The 21,281-nt window shown below is 39.0% G+C and overlaps 1 protein-coding gene across 8 annotated transcripts in view; it reads left to right on the forward strand.

The window, feature by feature from the left end:
- The window catches only part of LOC143022390 (intermembrane lipid transfer protein VPS13A-like), a 617,111-nt gene that overhangs the window by 339,476 nt on the left and 256,354 nt on the right, over positions 1–21,281 (forward strand). For 7 of the 8 annotated variants that reach the window (XR_012966042.1, XM_076180547.1, XM_076180549.1 and 4 more), the window contains 2 exons: positions 16,439–16,468; positions 16,738–16,872. Coding sequence is in view for 7 of the 8 variants with exons in the window: in XM_076180547.1 (XP_076036662.1) it covers positions 16,439–16,468; positions 16,738–16,872 (165 nt within the window). In the remaining variant the exon portion in view is untranslated. The remainder of the gene's footprint in view (positions 1–16,438; positions 16,469–16,737; positions 16,873–21,281) is intronic. The other variant, XM_076180550.1, reaches the window with a different exon arrangement.

Here is a 21,281-nt window from a genome sequence, read left to right on the forward strand (position 1 = left end):
GCTTTAGAGACATTTTCTTGGATGTCAAAGCCGACGAAATTGTACACCAACTGAGGACACAGATGTTTCCAAACCCCTTTTAGGCATTTCCTTGGCATTTCTCCCAAGATTCTTTAATGAAGCAGAGAGCATCTTTGATGGTAAACTGCTTCCAATATTCCTTCACGGTCATCTTTTCTTTTTGTGTCCTCTCAACCATGTCAGTCAGGGTCGAATGTAGATAATACGACTTGAAGGTTTTGATAATTCCTTGGTCACATGGCTGCAGAATGGAAGTGGTGTTTAGCGGCAAGAAAGCAAGCTGGATGTTGTTGGAGAGATTTTCTATTGACGGGGGATAGCTGGGAGCATTATCCAAGATCAGGAGAATCTTAAATGGAATCTCTTCCTTCTCGCAGTAAAGTTCTAACTCTTTCTCCAATTTCCCAAAGTAGTCATTAAATATGCTCCCTGTCATCCATCCTTTTTTGTTGGAATACCAGTAGCAGGGTAGGAAGGTCTTGACATAGCCCTGTGAAGACACAAGAACAAACAAAATTAGTTTAGTGTGCCGTAAATTGTGAGTGGGTGACATGAGTTTCTTTTTTGTTTTGGTGCATGAAAAAAACGAGCGTTTACAATGTCGGTAAAAAATTTCAAAACTTTCATGACTAATAATCAACATCCATACATACACACCTTCAATGCTCGTGGACTTTCCAAGTGGTAGACAAGGGCAAGTTTCAGCTTCCAGTCTCCCTCTGCATTGGCACCAAAGAGAGTAAGATGATCCTTGGAGGCCTTAAATCCAGGTGCAGTCATCTCCTCAACCGAGATATAGGTCCGGTTAGGCAGTTTTTTCCAATATAGACCTGTCTCATCTATATTAGAAATATGCTTGGAAGTGTAGCCACCTTCCTTGATGATGATCTTGAGGGTAGCCGGATACATTTTGGCTGCTTCTACATCGGCAGATGCAGCTTCCCCAGTCATTTTGAGGTTGTGGAAGCCATATCGTTTCTTGAACCTGGAGAACCACCCAGAACTGGCATTGAAGGTTTTGGCTTTTTCTTTGTCTTCCTCATTCTCGTCTTACACATCCTGGTAGAGACTTAAAGCTTTAGCTTGTATAACGGCCAAGCTGATAGGGTCATTATGCTTGTTTTGGTTTTGGATCCATTGTGTAAATAACTTCTCCATCCTCTCCATCTCCATGGATCTTGCTCGGGAACATTGTGAGGAGGAGGCTGATGTACCAGCAACAGAACTGGCCCTGATCTTGTCAGCATTCGCCCTGATGGTATGCAAAGTGCTCTCATTCAGTCCGGTAGCATGAAAAATAACAGAAGTTCTTTCACCCCAATCATAACAATCCAACACTTCTAACTTCTTTTCTATGGTCACAAGTTTTCTTGGTCTCTTTGCTGCTCTCTCCTTTGGGGTACCAGGACGCTTGGGTGCCATAGTACACGAATTTATGTAACAAAATTTTGATAAAATTGTTTATGAGTTCCACACGCTGTGAGGCCTGGCTTCACCCTGAGGACAAGAGGCAGAGAGCAGGAGTGCTGGAGTCAGAGCATCTCTCCCGCGCTCTGGCAGCGAGATATTCAACTACAGTAGGCAGGAAATTCAACTCGCGTAACATCGGACATTTCATGTAATCGGAATATATATTAATAAATTTTAAGTCGTGTAAGATCAAAATCATGTTAACAGGACTTGTGTTAACGGGGTGTTGACATGTGTTAGGATTAGAAATGGAGAGAGTGAATAGTTTGAGGTAAAGGTGGGACTTCATCAGGGATGTGTTATGTCGCCTGGCTGTTCAATCTTTACATGGATAGGGTGGTGCGAGAGGTGAATGCAAAGGTAGTGGGTCAGGGGTTGGAGATGATTAAAGAAAATGGAGAAAAGTGGGAGGTGAGCCAGTTGTTGTTTGCTGACGGCAGGATCAGAGGAGGGATTGAGGAAGTTAGTGACAGAGTTTGAGAAGGTGTGTGAAAGAAGGAAGCTGAAGATAAATGTGGGTAAAAGTAAGGTGATGAGATGTACAAGGGGAGAGAGTGACAGTAGGCTGAAGGTGAGCATTAAGGGTGAGAGACTGGAGGAATTGGATAGTTTTAGATATTTGGGTGTGAATGTGGCAGGAAAGGGAGGAGTGGAGGTGGAGGTAGAATGTAGATTGAGAGAAGCGAGTAAATGCCTTGGTGGATTGAAAAATGTAATGAGAAATAGTCATCTGGGAATGGATGCTACGAGAAGGTTATATGAAGGAGTGATTGTGCCAACAGCATTGTACGGGGCAGAAACATTGAACATAAGAGAGGAAGAGAGGAGTTTGAATGTGTTTGAGATGAAATGTCTGAGAAGTATGATGGGGGTTACTAGGCTAGACAGTGTAAGAAATGAGGAGGTGAGGAGGAGAACAGGGGTGGAAAGGGAACTGGGACATAGGGTTGATGAAAGGGTATTAGGATGATTTAGACACATGAAAAGAATGAGTGAAGAAAGATTAGTAAAAGAAGTGTGGAAGGCAGAGGTGGAAGGAGTGAATATGAGGGGGCGTCCCAGGATGAGATGGATGGATGGGGTGAAAGGGGCATTACAAAAGAGAGGAATGTCTGTGGAGGAAGGACGGGAGAGGACAGAAGATAGGGGTGAATGGAGAGGGGTTGTGTATAAATGATGCTGTGATGCATGAGGGTGAGTGGGTAGGGGATGGGGGGTGAGGAAGTATGTATGAAAAAAAAAAAAATAGACGCAGTCCGAAGGGATTTCTCCCCGTCTTCTCCTTTTCTGCATGAGGGGACGGAGAGGGGGGGTCGCTGAATTTATGAAGTGGCCTTGCTGTGGATGTGCTGTGTCTTGCAACACTGCTTCTGACCCAGGGCAGTGGACAGGATGCAGGGATGACCCATCATCCAGGAGGTGCCAAGATGGGAGGGAGGGTGGAGGGGAGTGGAATATATTGGAAATGGAATGGGTGGGAGTGGTTTCTATGCCTTTTTCTTTTTGGCTACCCCCATGTAGGGAGAAAGAGCCTTTGGTATATGTATATATATATATATATATATATATATATATTTCTTTCTCACCAGATGCCAGGTAGTTGATTTCAACTGTCAGTCATTGGCCTCATCATCAGACGCCTCCACTCATGTCGATCCTTGTAAATTTCTTGTTCATTTATTTCCTCCAGTGTTAAATTTCTTCCTTCCAAGTACTTTTTCACACAGTCCATCCACCTATTCCTGGGTCTTCCAACTGGCCTCCTTCCTCTAGGCTGTATTCTCCTTTTCTGTGTGAGGGAACAGAGAGGGGGTGTTGCCGAATTTATGAAGCAGCCTTGGTGTGGATGTGCAGTGTCTTGCGGCACTGGCTCTGACCCAGGGCAGTGGACAGGATACAGGGATGACCCATCATCCAGGAGGTGCCAAGATAAGAGGGAGGGAGGAGGGTGGAGGGGAGTGGAATATATAGGAAATGGAATGGGTGGGAGTGGTTTCTATGCCTTTTTCTTTTTGGCTACCCCTGTGTAGGGGAAAAAGCCTTTGGTATATGTATGTATATATATATATATATATATATATATATATATATATATATATATATATATATATATATATATATATATGATAATGGAAGAGAAGGCAGTAAGGGGAAGATGGGCAGAGTATTTTAGGGAGTTGCTAATTGTGAAGGAGGATTGGCTGATAAGGTTATTTAATGTTTGCTGGAGAGAGGGTAGAGTGCCAGAGGACTGGAGGAGTGCCTGTATAGTTCCACTTTACAAGGGAAAAGGGGACAAGTGTGAGTGTAGTACTTTCAGAGGGGCTTGTTGAGTGTAGTTGGGAAGGCTTATGGGAGGATCTTGATTGAAAGGATTAGGAGAGGAACAGAGGGAGTAATTGGTGAGGAACAGTGTGGATTTAGGACGGGTAGCATTTGTGTAGATCAGATTTTTGTGGTAAGACAGATATGTGAGAAAGCTATAGGAAAAGGTAAGGATGTTTTTTTGGGCTTTTATGGATCTGGAAAAGGCTTATGACAGGGTAGACAGGAAGGCACTGTGGGAGGTTTTGCAGATAAACGGGATAGGAGGAAAGCTTCTAGAAGCTATCAAGAGTTTTTACAAGAGTAGTTGAGCATGTGTCAGGATAAGAAATGGAGAGAGTGAGTGGTTCAAGGTAAAGGTGGGACTTCGTCAAGGATGTGTTATGTCGCATTGGTTGTTCAACTTATACATGGATGGGGTGGTGCGAGAGGTAAATGCAAGGGTGGTGGGTCAGGGACTGGAGATGGTTAAAGAAAATGGAGGAAAGTGGGAGGTGGCCAGAATTGTTTGTGGACAACACTGCGCTTGTAGCAGGATCAGAGGAGGGATTGAGGAAGTTGGTGACAGAGTTTGGGAGAGTGTGTGAAAGAAGAAAGCTAAAGATAAATGTGGGTAAAAGTAAGGTGATGAGATGTACAAGGGGTGAAAGTGGCAGCAGACTGGAAGTGATCATTAAGGGAGAGAGACTGGAGGAAGTGGATGGTTTTAGATACTTGGGTGTGAATGTGGCAGGAAAGGGTGGAGTGAAGGTGGAGGTAGAATGTAGATTGAGAGAAGCGAGTAAATGCCTTGGTGGATTGAAAAGTGTAATGAGGAATAGACATTTGCAAATGGATGCTAAGAGGAGATTGTATGAAGGAGTGATTGTGCCAACAGCACTGTATGGGGTAGAAACATGGAACATAAGAGAGGAGGAGAAAAGGAGTTTGAATGTGTTTGAGATGAGGTGCCTGAGAAGTATGATGGAGGTTGCTAGGTTGGATAGAGTGAGAAATGAGAAGGTGAGGAGGAGAACAGGGATGGTAAGGGAGCTGGGAGATAGGATTGATGAAAGAGTATTAGGATGGTTTGGACACATGGAAAGAATGAGTGAAGAAAGACTAGTAAAAGAGGTATGGAAGGCAGGTGTGGAGGGAGGGAACGTGAGGAGGCGACCTAGGATGAGATGGATGGATGGGGTGAAAGGGGGATTGGGGAAGAGGGGAATGTCTGTTGAGGAAGGATGGGAGAGGACAGAAGATAGGGGTGAATGGAGAATGGTTGTATATGGATGATACTGTGATGCATGAGGTGGAATGGGTGGGAAGATTGGGGGTGAGGTAGTATGTGTGAGAAAACTTTGACACAGCCTGAAGGGATTTCTCCCCTTGTTTCCTTTTCTGCATGCGGGGACGGAGAAGGGGGGTCACCAAATTAATAAAGCAGCCTTGCTGTGGATGTCCTGTGTCTTGCGACATTGGTTCTGACCCAGGGCAGTGGACAAGATGCAGGGATGACCCATCATTCAGGAGGTGCCAAGATAAGAGGGAGGGTAGAAGGTGGAGGGGAGTGGAGTGTATTAGGATTGGAATGGGTGGGAATGGTTTTTATGCCTTTGTTTTTTGGCTGTCTCCCTTGTACATACATACATATACCAAAGGCTTTTTCCCCCTTACACGGGGAGTAGCCAGAAAGAAAAAGGCATAGAAACCACTCCCACCCATTCCATTTCTTATATATTCCACTCCCCTCCACCCTCCTCCCTCCCTCTTATCTTGGCACCTCCTGGATGATGGGTCATCCCTGCATCCTGTCCACTGCCCTGGGTCAGAAGCAGTGTCGCAAGACACAGCACATCCACAGCAAGGCCACTTCATAATTTTGGTGATCCCCCCTCTCCATCCCCTCATGCAGAAAAGGAGAAGACGGGGAGAAATCGCTTCGGGCTGCGTCAAATTTTTTCTCATACATACTTCCTCACCCCCCGTCCCCCACCCACTCCCCCTCATACATCACAGCATCATCCATACACAACCCTTCTCTGTTCACCCCTATCTTCTGTCCTCTCCCGTCCTTCCTCAACAGACATTCCTCTCTTTTTTAATGCCCCTTTTACCCCATCCATCCACCTCATCCTAGGATACCCCCTCATATTCACTCCATCCACCTCTGGCTTTCACACTTCTTTTACTAATCTTTCTTCACTCATTCTTTCCATGTGTCCAAACCATCCTAATACTCTTTCATCAACCCTATCTCCCAACTCCCTTTCCACCCCTGTTCTCCTCCTCACCTCCTCATTTCTCACTCTATCTAGCCTAGTAACCTCTATCATACTTCTCAGACATTTCATCTCGAACACCCATGATGAAGGAAATAAAAATAACACAGAGGGAAATAAGAGACCAAATAAAAAGCCTAGATGTCAGAAAGTCACATGGACCAGATGAAATTGCAAATTGGATATTGAAAGAGTGTATAGACAAACTGACAGATAAACTACACAAGATAATAGACTTCTCATTAAAAGAGGGAAAGGTACAGCAAGATTGGAAAGATGCAAACATAGTACCAATATACAAAGGAGGAAACAGGGAAGATCCTACAAACTTTAGACTGGTGTCCCTCACAAGCACAGTAGCAAAAATATGCGAAAAGGTTATCAGGAATAGATGGACCAAACACTTGGAAGAAAATAAAATAATAAACCCCAAACAATTTGGTTTTAGAAGTGGAAGATTGTGCACCACAAATCTAATTTGCTTTTACTCGAGATTAATTGAGATAATACAAGAAAGAGATGGATGGGCAGAATGTGCCTTCCAGGATCTGCATAAAGCTTTTGACAAGGTACCTCACAAAAAATGAATAAGTAAAATTGAAAAAAATAGGAGGAATTCAAGGTAAACTATTGGAATGGGTGAAGGACTTCTTAACTCGGAGAAAAATGAGAGTGGTACTAAGGGACAAAAGTTCGAAATGGGAAGATGTAAAAAGTGACATCCCACAAGGCTCTGTTTTGGTTCCTTTAATGTTTGCCATAATCATAAATGATATGGACAAAAGAGTAAATTGTTACATAAATTTTTTTGACAACGATGCCAAATTACTCAAGAGAGTGAAAACAGAAGAAGATTGCAGATCGCTACAAGATGACCTGGATAAAGTATGGGAATGGAGCCAGAAATATGAGATGAACTTCAACATCAAGAAATGTGGCATAATGGAATTTGGAAGAGGCAAAAACAGTTTCGGGAAAATATACGATTGGAAACAAAGAAGTAAAAAGTAAACTCAGAGAGGGACCTAGGAGTAATCATCTCAAGTGACTTGACACCTGACAAACATGTAAATAAACTATTCAGAGAGACTTACAACCTATTAAGATCAATGAAAGTGGCCTTCGATTACATGGATGAAGAGATGGTTAAGAAAATAATCATTACATTGAGAAGACCGAAACTAGAATATGCTATATCAATGTGGGCACCAACACAAAGAAATTACCGTATTTTCCGGCGTATAGTGCACGACTTTTTTTCGTTGGAAGGGCCTAAAAATGGGGGGTGCGCGTTATCTGGTGGTGCGCATTATCTATGGCCTACGATAAAAATTCTGCAGCTGTGTGTGTAATTTTTTTCAAAACAACGTGACGATGTTGTCCGTCACAAAGTCAGGAGGCACACTTCTCCGTGACGTTCCGTGAGAACAAGAAGAACAGCCATGGTGACATGAAAGAATACGCCAGCATGGGCTACCGTATATAAATATTTGGTATTGGTAGGTATCTATCAAAAATTATTTTTCATGTTTAAATAGGCCTAAACACCATGAAACATGATCAATATTCATGATATTTGCCCATGTTCACAGCATTCTAGTTTGAATTTTTATGTTGGCTTTGTTGCTTCACTTTAAGTATGGTACAAATTTCGTTGCGGCCGTTCATAAACTCGTGTCAAACACCTGACTACAACACCCTCTTTCGGGAGTTATATTAACTAAACGTCACCTCGATGAGAGACTGTCCTATTTCACCACTGTCATTGCAGATTCAAAGCTAAAACGAAACCGTCTGTAGTTTGTTTCAGTATTAAATAAAAAAAATGGCAAAGACGAATTATTTCCTCAAGATATAAAATTAAAATTTTCTGTAAAAATCTCGAAATTTTTCTGTATATTTTATTTCCAATAAACTTTTTTTTAGATCATATTTCCTACAAACTAAGCTACAAAGTAATAAGGAAGGGACCAACCCACAACATGAGTCATATACGGTACCGGTACATGTAGTTCCGACTTTTTCTTAGTTGTGTCCTGATTGATGCCTAAACTGACATTTAATTTAGTGACAACAGATTTCCCAGCGGTGGCTCTCGCCAATGAAAAAGACTTCTCCATGTAACCTCGTTCACATGATATAAATACCGAGGTAAAACTGCGTTATAGACAAATGCGATCGGGCATGCGCGTTGTACGTCAGTGCGCGCTATCTGTGTACTGAGATAACGAAGTGCATGGGTGCGCATTATAACCCGATGCACATTTTGAGCCGGAAAATACGGTAGAAAGAATCCAAAGAGCAGCGACAAAGATGGCACCCACACTATCAAATTTGACATATGAACAAAGATTGGAGAAATTACAGCTGTCAACATTGAAACAGAGAAGGGAAAGAGGCAATTTGTGGACCATCTTCAGAATTATGAAAGGGATGGAAGTTCTCGATAGAGATGACCTATGGAGATGGGACAAGAGAGAAACAAGAGGACACAATAAAAATCTAAAGAAGGACAGTTACAGAAGAGACCTGAAAAAGAACAGTTTCCCACACATAGTGATCGATGTCTGGAACAAACTAAACAGTGAAACAGTGAATGCCAGAACTATACACGAGTTCAATATTAAATTGGATGTGGAGAGATACGAAAACGGGTCACAACGACTATAGCTCCCGTCCCGTAAAATACAACTAGGTAAATACATTCAAACTCCTTCTCTCTTCCTCTCTTATGTTCCATGTTTCTGCCCCATACAGTGCTGTTGGCATAATCACTCCTTCATATAACCTTCTCTTAGCATCCATTCCCAAATGTCTATTTCTCATTACACTTTTTAATCCACCAAGGAATTTACTTGCTTCTCTCAATCTACATTCTTCCTCCACCCCTACCCTCCCTTTCCTGCCACATTCGCACCCAAGTATCTAAAACTATCCACTTCCTCCAGTCTTTCACCCTTAATGCTCACCTCCAGCCTGCTGTCACTCTCTCCCCTTGTACATCTCATCACCTTAATTTTACCCACATTTATCTTCAGCTTCCTTCTTTCACACACCTTCTCAAACCCTGTCACTAACTTCCTCAATCCCTCCTCTGATCCTACTACAAGTGCAATGTCATCAGCAAACAACAACTGGCTTATTTCCCACTTTTCTCCATTTTCTTTAACCATCTCCAACCCCTGACCATTCACTCCTTGCACCACCCCATCCATGTATAGATTGAACAGCCAGGGCGACATAACACATCCCTGATAAAGTCCCACCTTTGCCACAAACCATTCACTCTCTCCATTTCTAATCCTAACACAAGCTCTACTACTCTCGTAAAAACTCCTGACTGCTCTTAACAGCTTTCCTCCTATCCCATATATCTGCTGTACCTCCCACAGTGCCTTCCTGTCTACCCTGTTGTAAGCCTTTTCCAAATTCATAAAAGCCCAAAAAACATCCTTACCTTTTCCTGTAGCTTTCTCACATATCTGTCTTACCACAAAAATCTGATCTACACAACCCCTACCTGTCCTAAAACCACACTGTTCCTCACGAATTACTCCCTCTGTTCCTCTCCTAATCCTCTCAATCAAGACCATCCCATAAGGCTTCCCAAGTACACTCAACAAGCTGATTCCTCTGAAACTACTACACTCACACTTGTCTCCCTTTCCCTTGTAAAGTGGAACTATACAGGCACTCCTCCAGTCTTCTGGCACTCTACCCTCTCTTAAACAAACATTAAATAACCTCACCAGCCATTCCACCATAACTGTACCTCCTTTCTTCAGACATTCTGCATGGCATCCATCCAACCCAGGTGCCTTATCTGCTCTCATCATCTGAACAGCTGCTTTCACTTCATCTTTCCCTATTTCTCCTCCATTTTCCTCACTCATAACTCATTTTCTTAGCACTTCCCACTGCAACTACCTTTCCCTCCCTATCCTCCTTCACATTTAGCAACTCCTTAGAACATTCTGCCCACCTTTCTCTCACTACCTTCTCTTCCATTATCATCTCTCCATCTGCACCTTTTACCTTTTCTTTTCTACTTGATTCGCCTCCTTTTTCTCTTTTAATATCCTTCCAAAACATCTTTTTATTGCTTTCAAAATTTTCTGTCATGCACTCACCACATTTCACATCTGCTCTCCTCTTTGCTTCCTTTATCTTATGCTTAACTTCCCTTCTATTTACTTTGTACCTCTCATACAATTCCCTCGTCCTAATTTGTAGCCAATCTATGAAAGCCTGCTTCTTCTCTTCTACACCCTTCTTTGCTTCCTCATCCCACCACTCTACCCTTCCTTCTATTTCCTCCCACCCTCCTTGTTCCACACACCATCTTTGCACACCTTATGACTTCCTCCTTGAACCATCTCCATTCCTCCTCCACTCCTAGTTCTACTCTATCCTTCACTCCCTCCCACTCCTCTCTCAGCTTCTTCTTATACTCATCCTCCTTTTCTTTCTCATTTAAGCAGTTCACTCTAAGTACCTCCCTACCTTCTGCCCTTTTCCTCTTTTGTCACCTATTCTCCACTCTCAGTTTACCTTCCACCAGAAAATGATCTGATATTCCCCCACTCTCTCCCCTTAGAACATGTACATCGTTAACTCTTCCTACCATATTCCTGGTTACCACCATTGTCCATTATCGCTCTATCTGCCACCCTTCCATCCACCATCCTCTCCCATGTGTACTTATGCTTGACTTTCTTCCTAAACACTGTATTTACTATCATCAACTCTTTTTCAAGACACATCTCCATCAATTCTCCACTATGAATTTTACCTGGAACTCCATACTTCCCAAACACTCCGTCTATTGGTTCATTTCCTACCCCAGCATTAAGGTCTCCCAATAGAACTACATTGACATTTCTCCCTAATCCCTCTATGAACTCATTTATATATACCCAAAAGGCCTCCCTTCTCTCTATGCTCTTCTCACTACCAGGCCCATATGCACTTACAAAAACCCACATCTCCTTTCCCAGCTTCACCTTCATCCACATTATCCTTGATGAAACCTCCTTCCACTCCACTACCCACTTACTTATCTCTTCACTAGTATAGCCACCCCTCCTCTCCCTCGTCCCCTCTTCACTCCTGAGTACCTCCCAGCTACACTCCCAAACTCACACTCGCCCTTCCCTTTCATTTTAGTTTCACTCAAAGCCAGCACATCCATCTTTCTTCTCACAAACATACTGCCTATCTCTTCCCTTTTAATCTTATCTGTACCACATCCACGCACATTAAAAGACCCAAACCTTAGGGTACTGGTTGGAAAACTCCCAGACCCTGTTATGCCTTTACTTTTTTTTACGAATGTCCCTTTTGGGGCTACATTTAGCGGGACTCCTAATCCCATCCTCCATCCCGTTTTCTGTCGCCTCATACAACTCAAGTGGAAAGACTTAGTGGTAGCATTCTCTTCCCCCACCACAGGGTAGGCAAAAAAAGGAAATGAATATTCAGAGAAATGGTACAGGACAGTAACAAGGGGTTGGGGGACAGCATAATGGAAGGACAGTTGTAGTACAAAAGCGTCATCATTTCTCTATGAACAGAGTTTTCCTCTATCACAAACAAAATGATGTGTGGCTCTGATCCATAGGAGCACCCCATATAGACCCTAAAATATCAACTGCATGCAGCCAATACCACAGATGATTTTATTGCAAAGGATATAATCTGGGAAGAAATGATAATAAAAGGGGGAAAAGAACTTTGGTGCAACATTTTACTAGATATGACCATAGAATATACCTTAACACAATGGGTTAAGGAAAATACTAGATTTAGAAACAATGAGGAACTGTCAAAACTAGACTTAATATTAGCTTCTGAACCGGATATTGTGAACAATAAGACACCCATTGGAAAGAGTGACCATACACTAATAGAGTTTGAATTAAAAGAACAAAAGGATGTATGAAGGAATGAAAAACATAGAGAAAGAAGGTTAATGTACAACAAAACAGATTTTGTAAAACCTAAAAAAATTCTCCAAAACACAAATTGGGATAAATTCTCCAAAGAGGAAACAAAGATGGAAAACAAATGGAACATATTCAAAGAAAAGTACAAGGAAGGAATTGATTAGTATATACCAAAGAAGCAAAAAGAGATTTATATAAAGTGTTGGTATAATAAAAGGTGCAGTGAGGCTAAAGACAGAAGAGACAAAGCCTGGAAAAGATGGAAAAATGAATATGTGAATATATGCAGGAAAGAAAAAGGAAACTATGAAAAAGATATTATAGACAAATGTAAGGATCAGCCTAAACTCTTGTACAGATATGTAAATGATAGATTAAAAGACAAACACAAAATTGTAAAACTACGTGAAGGAGATAAAGAATATTTAGATGACACAGAAATGGCAGAATTTATGATCAGATATTTCAGGTCTGTTTTTACAATTGAGAGCTCACAAATTTGGGGAGATGGACAACAAGACAGACCTCCTAAAATGAAAGATATAAAGGTAACACAGAAAGACATAAGAGACAAAACAAAAAACCTAGATGTTAGGAAATCGCATGGACCAGATGGAATTGCAAATTGGATACTGAAAGAGTGTATTGATAAATTGATGGACAAATTAAATAAGATAATAGACTTGACACTCAAGGAAGGAAAGGTACCGCAAGATTGGAAAGATGCAAACATAGTACCAATATATAAAGGAGGAAACAAAGAAGATCCTACAAACTTCAGACCAGTATCCCTTACAAGCACAGTAGCAAAAATATGCGAAAAGGTTATCAGAAACAAATGGATCAAACACTTGGAAGAGAATGAAATATTAAACCCTAAACAATTTGGCTTTAGAAGTGGAAGATTGTGTACCACAAACTTAATATGTTTTTACTCGAGATTAATTGAGATAATACAAGAAAGAGATGGCTGGGCAGATTGTGCCTTCTTGGACTTGCAGAAGGCTTTTGACAAAGTACCACATAAAAAGTTAATAAGAAAAATTAGAATAATAGGAGGAATACAAAGTAAGCTACTGGAATGGATGAAGGATTTCATAAGTGGGAGAAAAATGAGAGTGGTAGAGACAAAAATTCAAACTGGGAAGATGTGATAAGTGGCATCCTGCAAGGCTCTGTATTGGCTCCTTTAATGTTTGCCATATATATAAATTATATGGATGAGGGAGTGAAGTGTTACATGAACTTCTTTGCTGATGATGCCAAATTACTCAAGAGTGTAAGCACAGAAGAAAATTGTAGATCACTACAAGAAGACATAGACAAAATATGGGAATGGAGTCAGAGGTGTGAAGTTAACTTTAACATTAAGAAATGTAGTATAATGGAATTTGGAAAAAGAAAAATAGAATATCGGGTCAATATAAAATTGGTACCAAGGAAGTAAAGAAAAGTCGACTCAGAAAGGGACCTGGGAGTGATTATCTCAAGTGACTTGACACCTGATAAACATGTTATTAAATTAGTTGGAGAGACTTTTAACTTATTACGATCAATGAAAGAGGCCTTTGACTACATGGATGAAGAAATGGTAAAGAAAATAGTAGTTGCATTGATAAGACCTAAATTAGAGTATACTGCAACACTATGGGCACCTAGCACAAAAAAAAAAAAAACATAAGAAAATTAGAAAGAATTCAAAGAACAGCGACAAAAATGGCATCTACACTCTCAAATTTGACATACAAATAAAGATTGGATAAATTACATCTATCAACACTGGAAGAGAGAAGAGAAAGAGGTGATTTGTTGACCATTTACAGAATTATGAAAGGGATGGAAATTCTTGATAGAAAAGACTTATTGAAATGGGACAGAAGAGAAACAAGACATGAGAAGAAGCTAAAAAAGGACAGTTACAGAAGAGATTTGAAAAAAAATAGCTTCCCACATAGAGTGATTGATGTCTGGAACAAACTAAACGGAGAAACAGTGAGTGCCAAAACTATACAAGATTTCAAGAATAAACTGGATGCGGAAAGATACGAAAACGGGTCACTACGAGCATAGCTCTCGTCCCGTTAAATACAAATAGGTAAATACACAAACCCAATAAGCTTAACATGAAAAGAATTGCAGCAGTATTCTACTGAAATACTTCCAAAAACCTATCCCCGATGCTCTACAATATAATTATAATTAATACATAAACACTGAGATCACAAAACAAAAATACAATAGACTGCCAAATTCTGTACTTAACCAAACTCCCCCCAGAAATCATTAAAAAAGAGAAATCACTCCCAAGACTAGCAGGGAGGTCCAGGATTTTAGGATTTTTGTCCAGTAGTAGAAGTTAGCCATTCAATTTGACTGTGGGATGTTTCATTCATGGTTGCCTGGAGTAATATCACAAATGATTTTTTAGGTAAATCTGCCATTCTATTTTGTCTCAGCTACAGTTCTATCTTGTTAATTTTGTGTGTGTGTGTGTTTTGGCAGCTTTTCAAAATTTAGTTGCTGTGTTGGGCTATGATGGTTAGGTTATCCATATATATATATGTGAAAATTTTGATGATGTGCTCTTGGTTTGGCATAGGGAGATGAATCATGAAAAGGTCAAACAATGTTGGTCATTGTATAGCACCTTGGCAGAGTTCATTCAATTTTTTTGGTTCCTGATAGATGGTAGTTCTGAGACTGCATTTTCTGCCAGCTAGGAAGTTTGTCAGCCATTTTTCTTGTGGGTATCTATCATGATCTTTTTTGACAGGATGTGTCTAGGGTCTTTATCAAGGATATTGTTAATGTCTATTGCTGTCAATACTATTCTGTATGTAGGCACTTTCTTGTTTTTCTTTTTCTTTTTTTGCACTTGTGTGATATTTGTAAGCAGTGTGCTAGTAGAGTGGTCATCTGAATCCATGTTGATTTGCAGTGTGTAATTGGGTTTTAATTCTTTCTGAGATCACTCTGTGTCAATTTGGATAGGATGAAAAAAAGGGATATGGGTCTATAGTATGCTGGGCCCACTGGTAGTTTGTTTGGTTTTAGGATGGGTTTTATGTGTGCATTTTTCCATATCCATGGGATTTTGCTGGTTGCCCAAAGGAAGTTGAAGCTATCTGATATGGCTTATATTGCAACTGGGCCTATATGTTTCAAATGGTGGTTTAATATCTTCATCATGTGAGGTTTTTCAACTTCTTTACTTTTTCTACATCTTTATTGAAGATGAGGTACTTTCTGATTCTGTTTTTATTGTGCATATTTCTTTTGTTATCTATTTGTTTACTGGCATTGTGGGCTTGATGCTTATTTTGGAAGTGTTTATTTGTAATGTTGCATTGTTGTTTTGGTGATGAGATTCTTTTGTGCGTAGCACCTATTACTTCATGACTTGGGGTGGTGTGTTCAGTGGAGCAGATCACCACACTCTACCCTTCACCCAGAGTTCATCCCCAAGGAGCCAGTACCTGATCTCCAAAGTAGGTTCAAATTATCACAGGATCATGGGAACAAATTGAAAAGTACTTCTTGCGTGAAGGATATTAACTCATCCTCTTGACAATCTTGATTATTAAGCTGCTGCTCCTGCTAACTTTATGAACCCATCCATATGGTTGATGCAGGGTTGGGAAGCAATGTAGGCTGCCTCCACTATTTTCCTTTTCTTTTTTTCTAGTCCTTTGTGGAGCACCTACCCTCTTTCACTCCACAAAGGACTACCAAAAAAGAAAAGGAAAATAGTGGAGGTGGCCTACATCATGTCCCACCCCTGCATCAACCATAGAAGCATGAAGCACCTTGATCATCAAGGAGGTATAAAGGACAGGTAAGAACAGAAAGGTAGACAGAGGGGAAATGCAGCATGGTCAAAGTCATCAGAGAAATGTAGAGTACAGATGAGGGTAGGGAGGTGGATGGAGGGGCATGGCAAGGATGAAGTATAAGTTGTGGATTTTCTGAAATTGTATGTACTCTGAGGACGTCCTGGTAAGGATGAAACATCAGTGAATGAAAACTCCTATTGTTCTATGTGTTTACCTCCCTACCTTTCCACTCATTTGTCTTCCTTACTTCATAGATTAATATAAAGCTAGATATGGCAGATGAAGAAGAGATGGAGCCCCCATGAACATTGCTCCTTTACTGTAAGTTGAAATTAGTTAAAGACATACCAATAGAGAAAGAGGACAGTGAGTTAGGTATGTTTTATACTGGAAACCAGTACTTCTATTCAGGGAACAATATTGCACTGAGTATATGGAGTAAATAGAGGTGGCAAAGAAGAGATTTATGGATAGGGTATGTATACCACAGAGGCCATGCATTTATTTATTTTCTTTGTAGATATGCCTATGTTGAATAAGTAGCTATTTCCTCATTTTTTGGTTTCCTGCCTGGGTTATATAGCTTCGAAGATTGAAAAAACAGAATGTAATGGTAAGTTTGACCAAAATAGATGGATGTTGTCTTGTAGTACTTTATGTTGTGCTATGTTCTTTAATGTTTTTAAACTTCCAGTACCTTTGATGAAATATACAATAGGTTTACTTGTAATAGTTACACATTTGGAAATATTTGTTTTTCTGTTTTGTGTTCAAATAGTGGATTCATTTCTTATTATCATTCAGTGGTGTCTGAAATATGTTTATGTCTCTATAGAACCTAATAACAATATGTAATTTTTTAATTCAACATTTTATATTCAGGTTGACTTAGAAAGAATGCGAATGATTCAGCCTTTCTCCTGTCGTCTTCGTAGAACCAAAAGACCTGGATTCTGGATGCACTATAGGCATTCTAAACACTATGTGTATTTTTCATCAAAGATTCACAGACTACAGGTAAAATTGCTGGAGATGATATATTATTTAAGTTATTGAATTAATGTTTTTATGTAATATAATAACGTAAATGTTAATAATTTATTTTGACTGGAGAATTCTAAGTGTATATATATATATATATATATGTATATATATATATATATATGTGTGTGTATTTACGCAGATATATTACCTAGTTGTATTTAACAGGAAGGGGAGTTATGCTCATGGTGTCTATATTCCTACTTTTAATACCTCTGGCCACCTGTACAACCTCGTCTGTGTCATCTGCACACCTTTTGTTTACACCCCTTCTGACGTCCAAGGCACGTTTGTCCCCATCTTCATTTTCTTCCATTTTCCTCAATAATATCTCCCCTTTTCCTTTTTCTTCACCTGCCCACTACACCATGAGCTTTCCCCTTCCCTACTAATACAACACAGGTATTCCCTCATGGCTGAATTCCACAAAAATTGTGTTCTTTTTTTTTTTCTGAGTTCCAACCTTCGCTGTCAATCTGACATGTGTATTTACTTAGTTGTATTTACGTAGTTGTATTTTACGGGAAGGGGAGCAATGCTTGTGGTGTCCTGTCTTCATATCTTGTTTTATCTAGACTTTTTAAATTTGTGTATCATTTTTGCACACACCACATTCTCATCTAACTGGTTCCAAACATCTATTATCCTGTGGGGAAAGCTGTTCTTTTTCAGGTCTCTTCTATAATTGTCTTTCTTGATTTTCTTTCCATGTCCTCTTGTATCTCTACTATCCCATTTTATTAGATCCTCTCCATCAATAATTTCCATGCCTTTCATGATTCTATAGTTATCAATTCTCCTCTCTCTCTTCTTTGCTCCAATGTCTATTGTTCAAGTTTTGCCAGGCTCTCCTTATATGATAGTTCTGAGAGCGTTGGTGCCAATTTCATAATTGCTGTTTGTATTCTTTCAAGTTTTGTTATACATTTTTATGTAGTTGGTAACCACATCGTCGCTGCATACTCCAATTTTGGTCTTATCAGTGACCAGTATTTTCTTCACCATTTCTTCGTCCAGGTATGTAAATGCCACTTTGATCTTATTAAACTATAAGTTTCTCCAAAAATTATGTTTATATGTTTCTCAGGGGATATATTATTCATAATAATGACTCCTAGGTCCTTCTCTTTTTCCACATTTTTAATTTCTTCCTCTCCCAATGTAACTGATTCTACTATTCTTTTTTTGCTTCTTCCAATTTCCATTATACTACACTTCTTAATCTTGAATTCCATCTCCCACTTCCTACTCCATTCCCATGCTTTATTGAGATCACTTTGCAGCAATTTACAATCTTCTTCGGTGTTCACTTTTTTAAACATTTTTGCATTGTCTGCAAAGAAGCTCATATAACTTTCTATTCTTCATTCATATCATTAATATATATAGCAAACATTATTGGGGCCAGTACTGTTCCTTGTGGAACTCCACTAATCACCTCATCTCAATTGGAATGTTGTCTCTTATCACCACTCTCATTTTCCTTTCATGCAAGAAGTCTTCCATCCACTTAAGTACTTTGCCATGTATTCCTCCTGCAGTTTCTAATTTCTTTAGCAATTTCTTATGTGGCACCTTATCAAAAGCTTTTTTCAGGTCTAGAAATGCACAGTCAGCCCATCCATCTCTTTCCTGTATTATATCTATTAGTCTTGAATAGAAACACATCAAGTTTGTGACACATGATCTTCCTTGTCTAAATCCAAGCTGCCTTGTATTTAGTACATGTTTTTTTCCAAATGCTTTACCCATCTAATTTTGATAATTCTTTCACAAATTTTTGCACTGTACTTGTAAGAGAGACCAACCTATAGTTTGTAGGGTCTTCTTTGTTTTCCCCCTTATATATTGGTACTATATTTGCTCTTTTCCAATCTACTGGAACTTTTCCTTCCTTCAATGAACTGCTTATTAGACTATGTATTTTGTCTGTTAGTTCATCCCTGCATTCACTCAAAATCCAGTTTGCCATTTCATCTGGACCATGCGATTTTCTGACATAAAGGATTACAAAGGTGGAGCATGCCGACAGGAGACCTTTTGGTCCATATCTAGGTCGGATGCGAAGAAAAAAAAATCATAATAATAATAAAATAATAAATAAAAACTATAATAATATAAATAACAAATAAAATGCATAAATAAATGCATAGGTATAGTTAAAAAATAAACAAACAGGTAAATAGTAAATAATAATAAATTGACATATAACTAATAATAGATGAAAATCAGACAGACAAATGATAACAAAACAAAAACAAATAGTATAAAATAAATTATAATCATTACAGCATCTTGCTTAGGTGTTTATCTAAATGATTCTTAAAGCTTCGAACTGAACTACATTGCACTACCTGTGCAAGAAGTTTATTCCATTCATTAACTACACGGTTGGCAAAGTTGTTTCTACCTACTTCCAAATTGAATCTATTTCCGGACAGTTTGAGACCATTGTTTCTTGTCTGATTTGCATTCAATGTGAAAATTTTGTCACTTTTGATGTTGTCAATTCCCTTTAAAATTTTAAAGACCTGTATCAAGTCACCTCTGAGTTTATGCTTTTTTAGGGAAAACAGATTCATATGTTTTAGTAGATTTTCGTATGATTTATTTTTTATATTTGGAATCACTTTTGTGGCTCGCCGTTGTACTTTTTCCAGTCTGTCAATGTCTTTAATGAGATTCGGTGACCATACGGAAACAGCATATTCCAAATGTGGACGAACTAATGATTTATATAGCTTGTTAATGAGTGATGGACTTTTGAAATCAAAAGATCACGCAATGAGTCCTAGAATCTTATTTGCTTTCTCAGAGGCTGAAATACACTGCTTGGATGATTTGAGGTCGTTACTGATAATTACGCCGAGGTCTTTTTCACTATCCACTTTTGTTAACGAATTTCCAAATAATTTGTAATCGTACTTACTGTTATTTTTACCTATATGCATTACCTTGCATTCACTTGTGTTAAATTTCATTAGCCACTTTTCAGACCATTGCTGTAATTTATCTAAATCTTCTTGAATATCTAATTGGTTTGAGTGATCATTTGCCACTCCACACAGTTTTGTATCATCAGCAAATTTGGAAACAGTAGATTTTAGTCCATGGTCTATATCATTTATATATACTATGAATAGAAGTGGTCCAAGAACGGACCCTGAGGAACTCCACTTGTAACATTTTTCCATCTAGAAGTTTTTCCATTTAAAACAACTCTCTGTTTTCAACTATTCAACCAGTTACTAGTCCAACCTAACAGGCTACCACTTATTCCATGTAAAGCTAATTTAGTAAGTAGTCTTTTGTGTGGGACGGTATCAAAAGCTTTTGCAAAGTCTAGATATATTAAATCTATATTGTTTCTTTTGTCATAATTCGAGATAACTGTGTTGTAGAATTCGAGTAAGTTAGTCACGCAAGAACGTTTCCGTCTGAAACCATGCTGGCTATCATTTATCAAATGGTTACTTTCTAAATGATGTTCGATAGCATCTCTGATGATAGTTTCCATTATTTTTCCTACAATTGAAGTCAAACTTATAGGCCTATAGTTATTTGGTCTCTTTTTGTCACCTTTTTTGAATATGGGAGTAACGTTAGCTAGTTTCCATTCTCTTGGGACATCTCCGGATATGATGGATTTCTTGAAAATAATTTCTAATGGAACAACAATCTCATTTTTCATTTCCTTTAAGATTCTTGGATGCCAACCGTCAGGCCCTAGTGTTTTATTAACTTTGAGTTTGTCTATACATCTTTTAATTTTTTCTTTTGTTATATTTACAAGTGATTCATTATTTCATTCTTTCATAGGGGGGACTTTCCCCTCCCACTTGACATCTCTAAGTTGTATGTTCTCCCTCGTAAACACTGATTTAAAAGACTTGTTCATAATTTCTGCCATTTCTTTTTCCTATGTGTATTCCTTCTCGTAGTTTCACTAATTCTTGTTTGTTTTTCAGTTTGTTGTTTACAAATCTATAAAATAGTTTTGGTTGATCTTTACATTTTCCTATGACATCCTTTTCATATTTTCTCTTTTCTTCTCTGCACACTTGTACATATTCATTTCTATAATCACTATATATTTTCCATTTTTCAGGTTCGTCTTTCCTCCATTTTATCCAAGCTTTATCCCTTTTATCTTTTAACTCTCTACATCTTTTGTTATACCAACATTTTACATATCCTTTTTCTTGTTTTTGTCTTGGAACATACTTTTCCACTCCTTTATCAATTTTTGTCAAAATTTTCCATTTCTCTTCTACTGTTGTTTCCTGTTTGTATATCCTTTCCCAGTTTGCTTTTTGAAAAACTTTTCTCATTTTATCAAAATTTGTTTTTCCATACATCATTCTTCTCTTTCTATATTGTTCATT

This window comes from Oratosquilla oratoria, chromosome 44, assembly GCF_046742065.1.
Source record: "Oratosquilla oratoria isolate Oo_2021 chromosome 44, ASM4674206v1, whole genome shotgun sequence".
NCBI lineage: Eukaryota > Metazoa > Arthropoda > Malacostraca > Stomatopoda > Squillidae > Oratosquilla > Oratosquilla oratoria.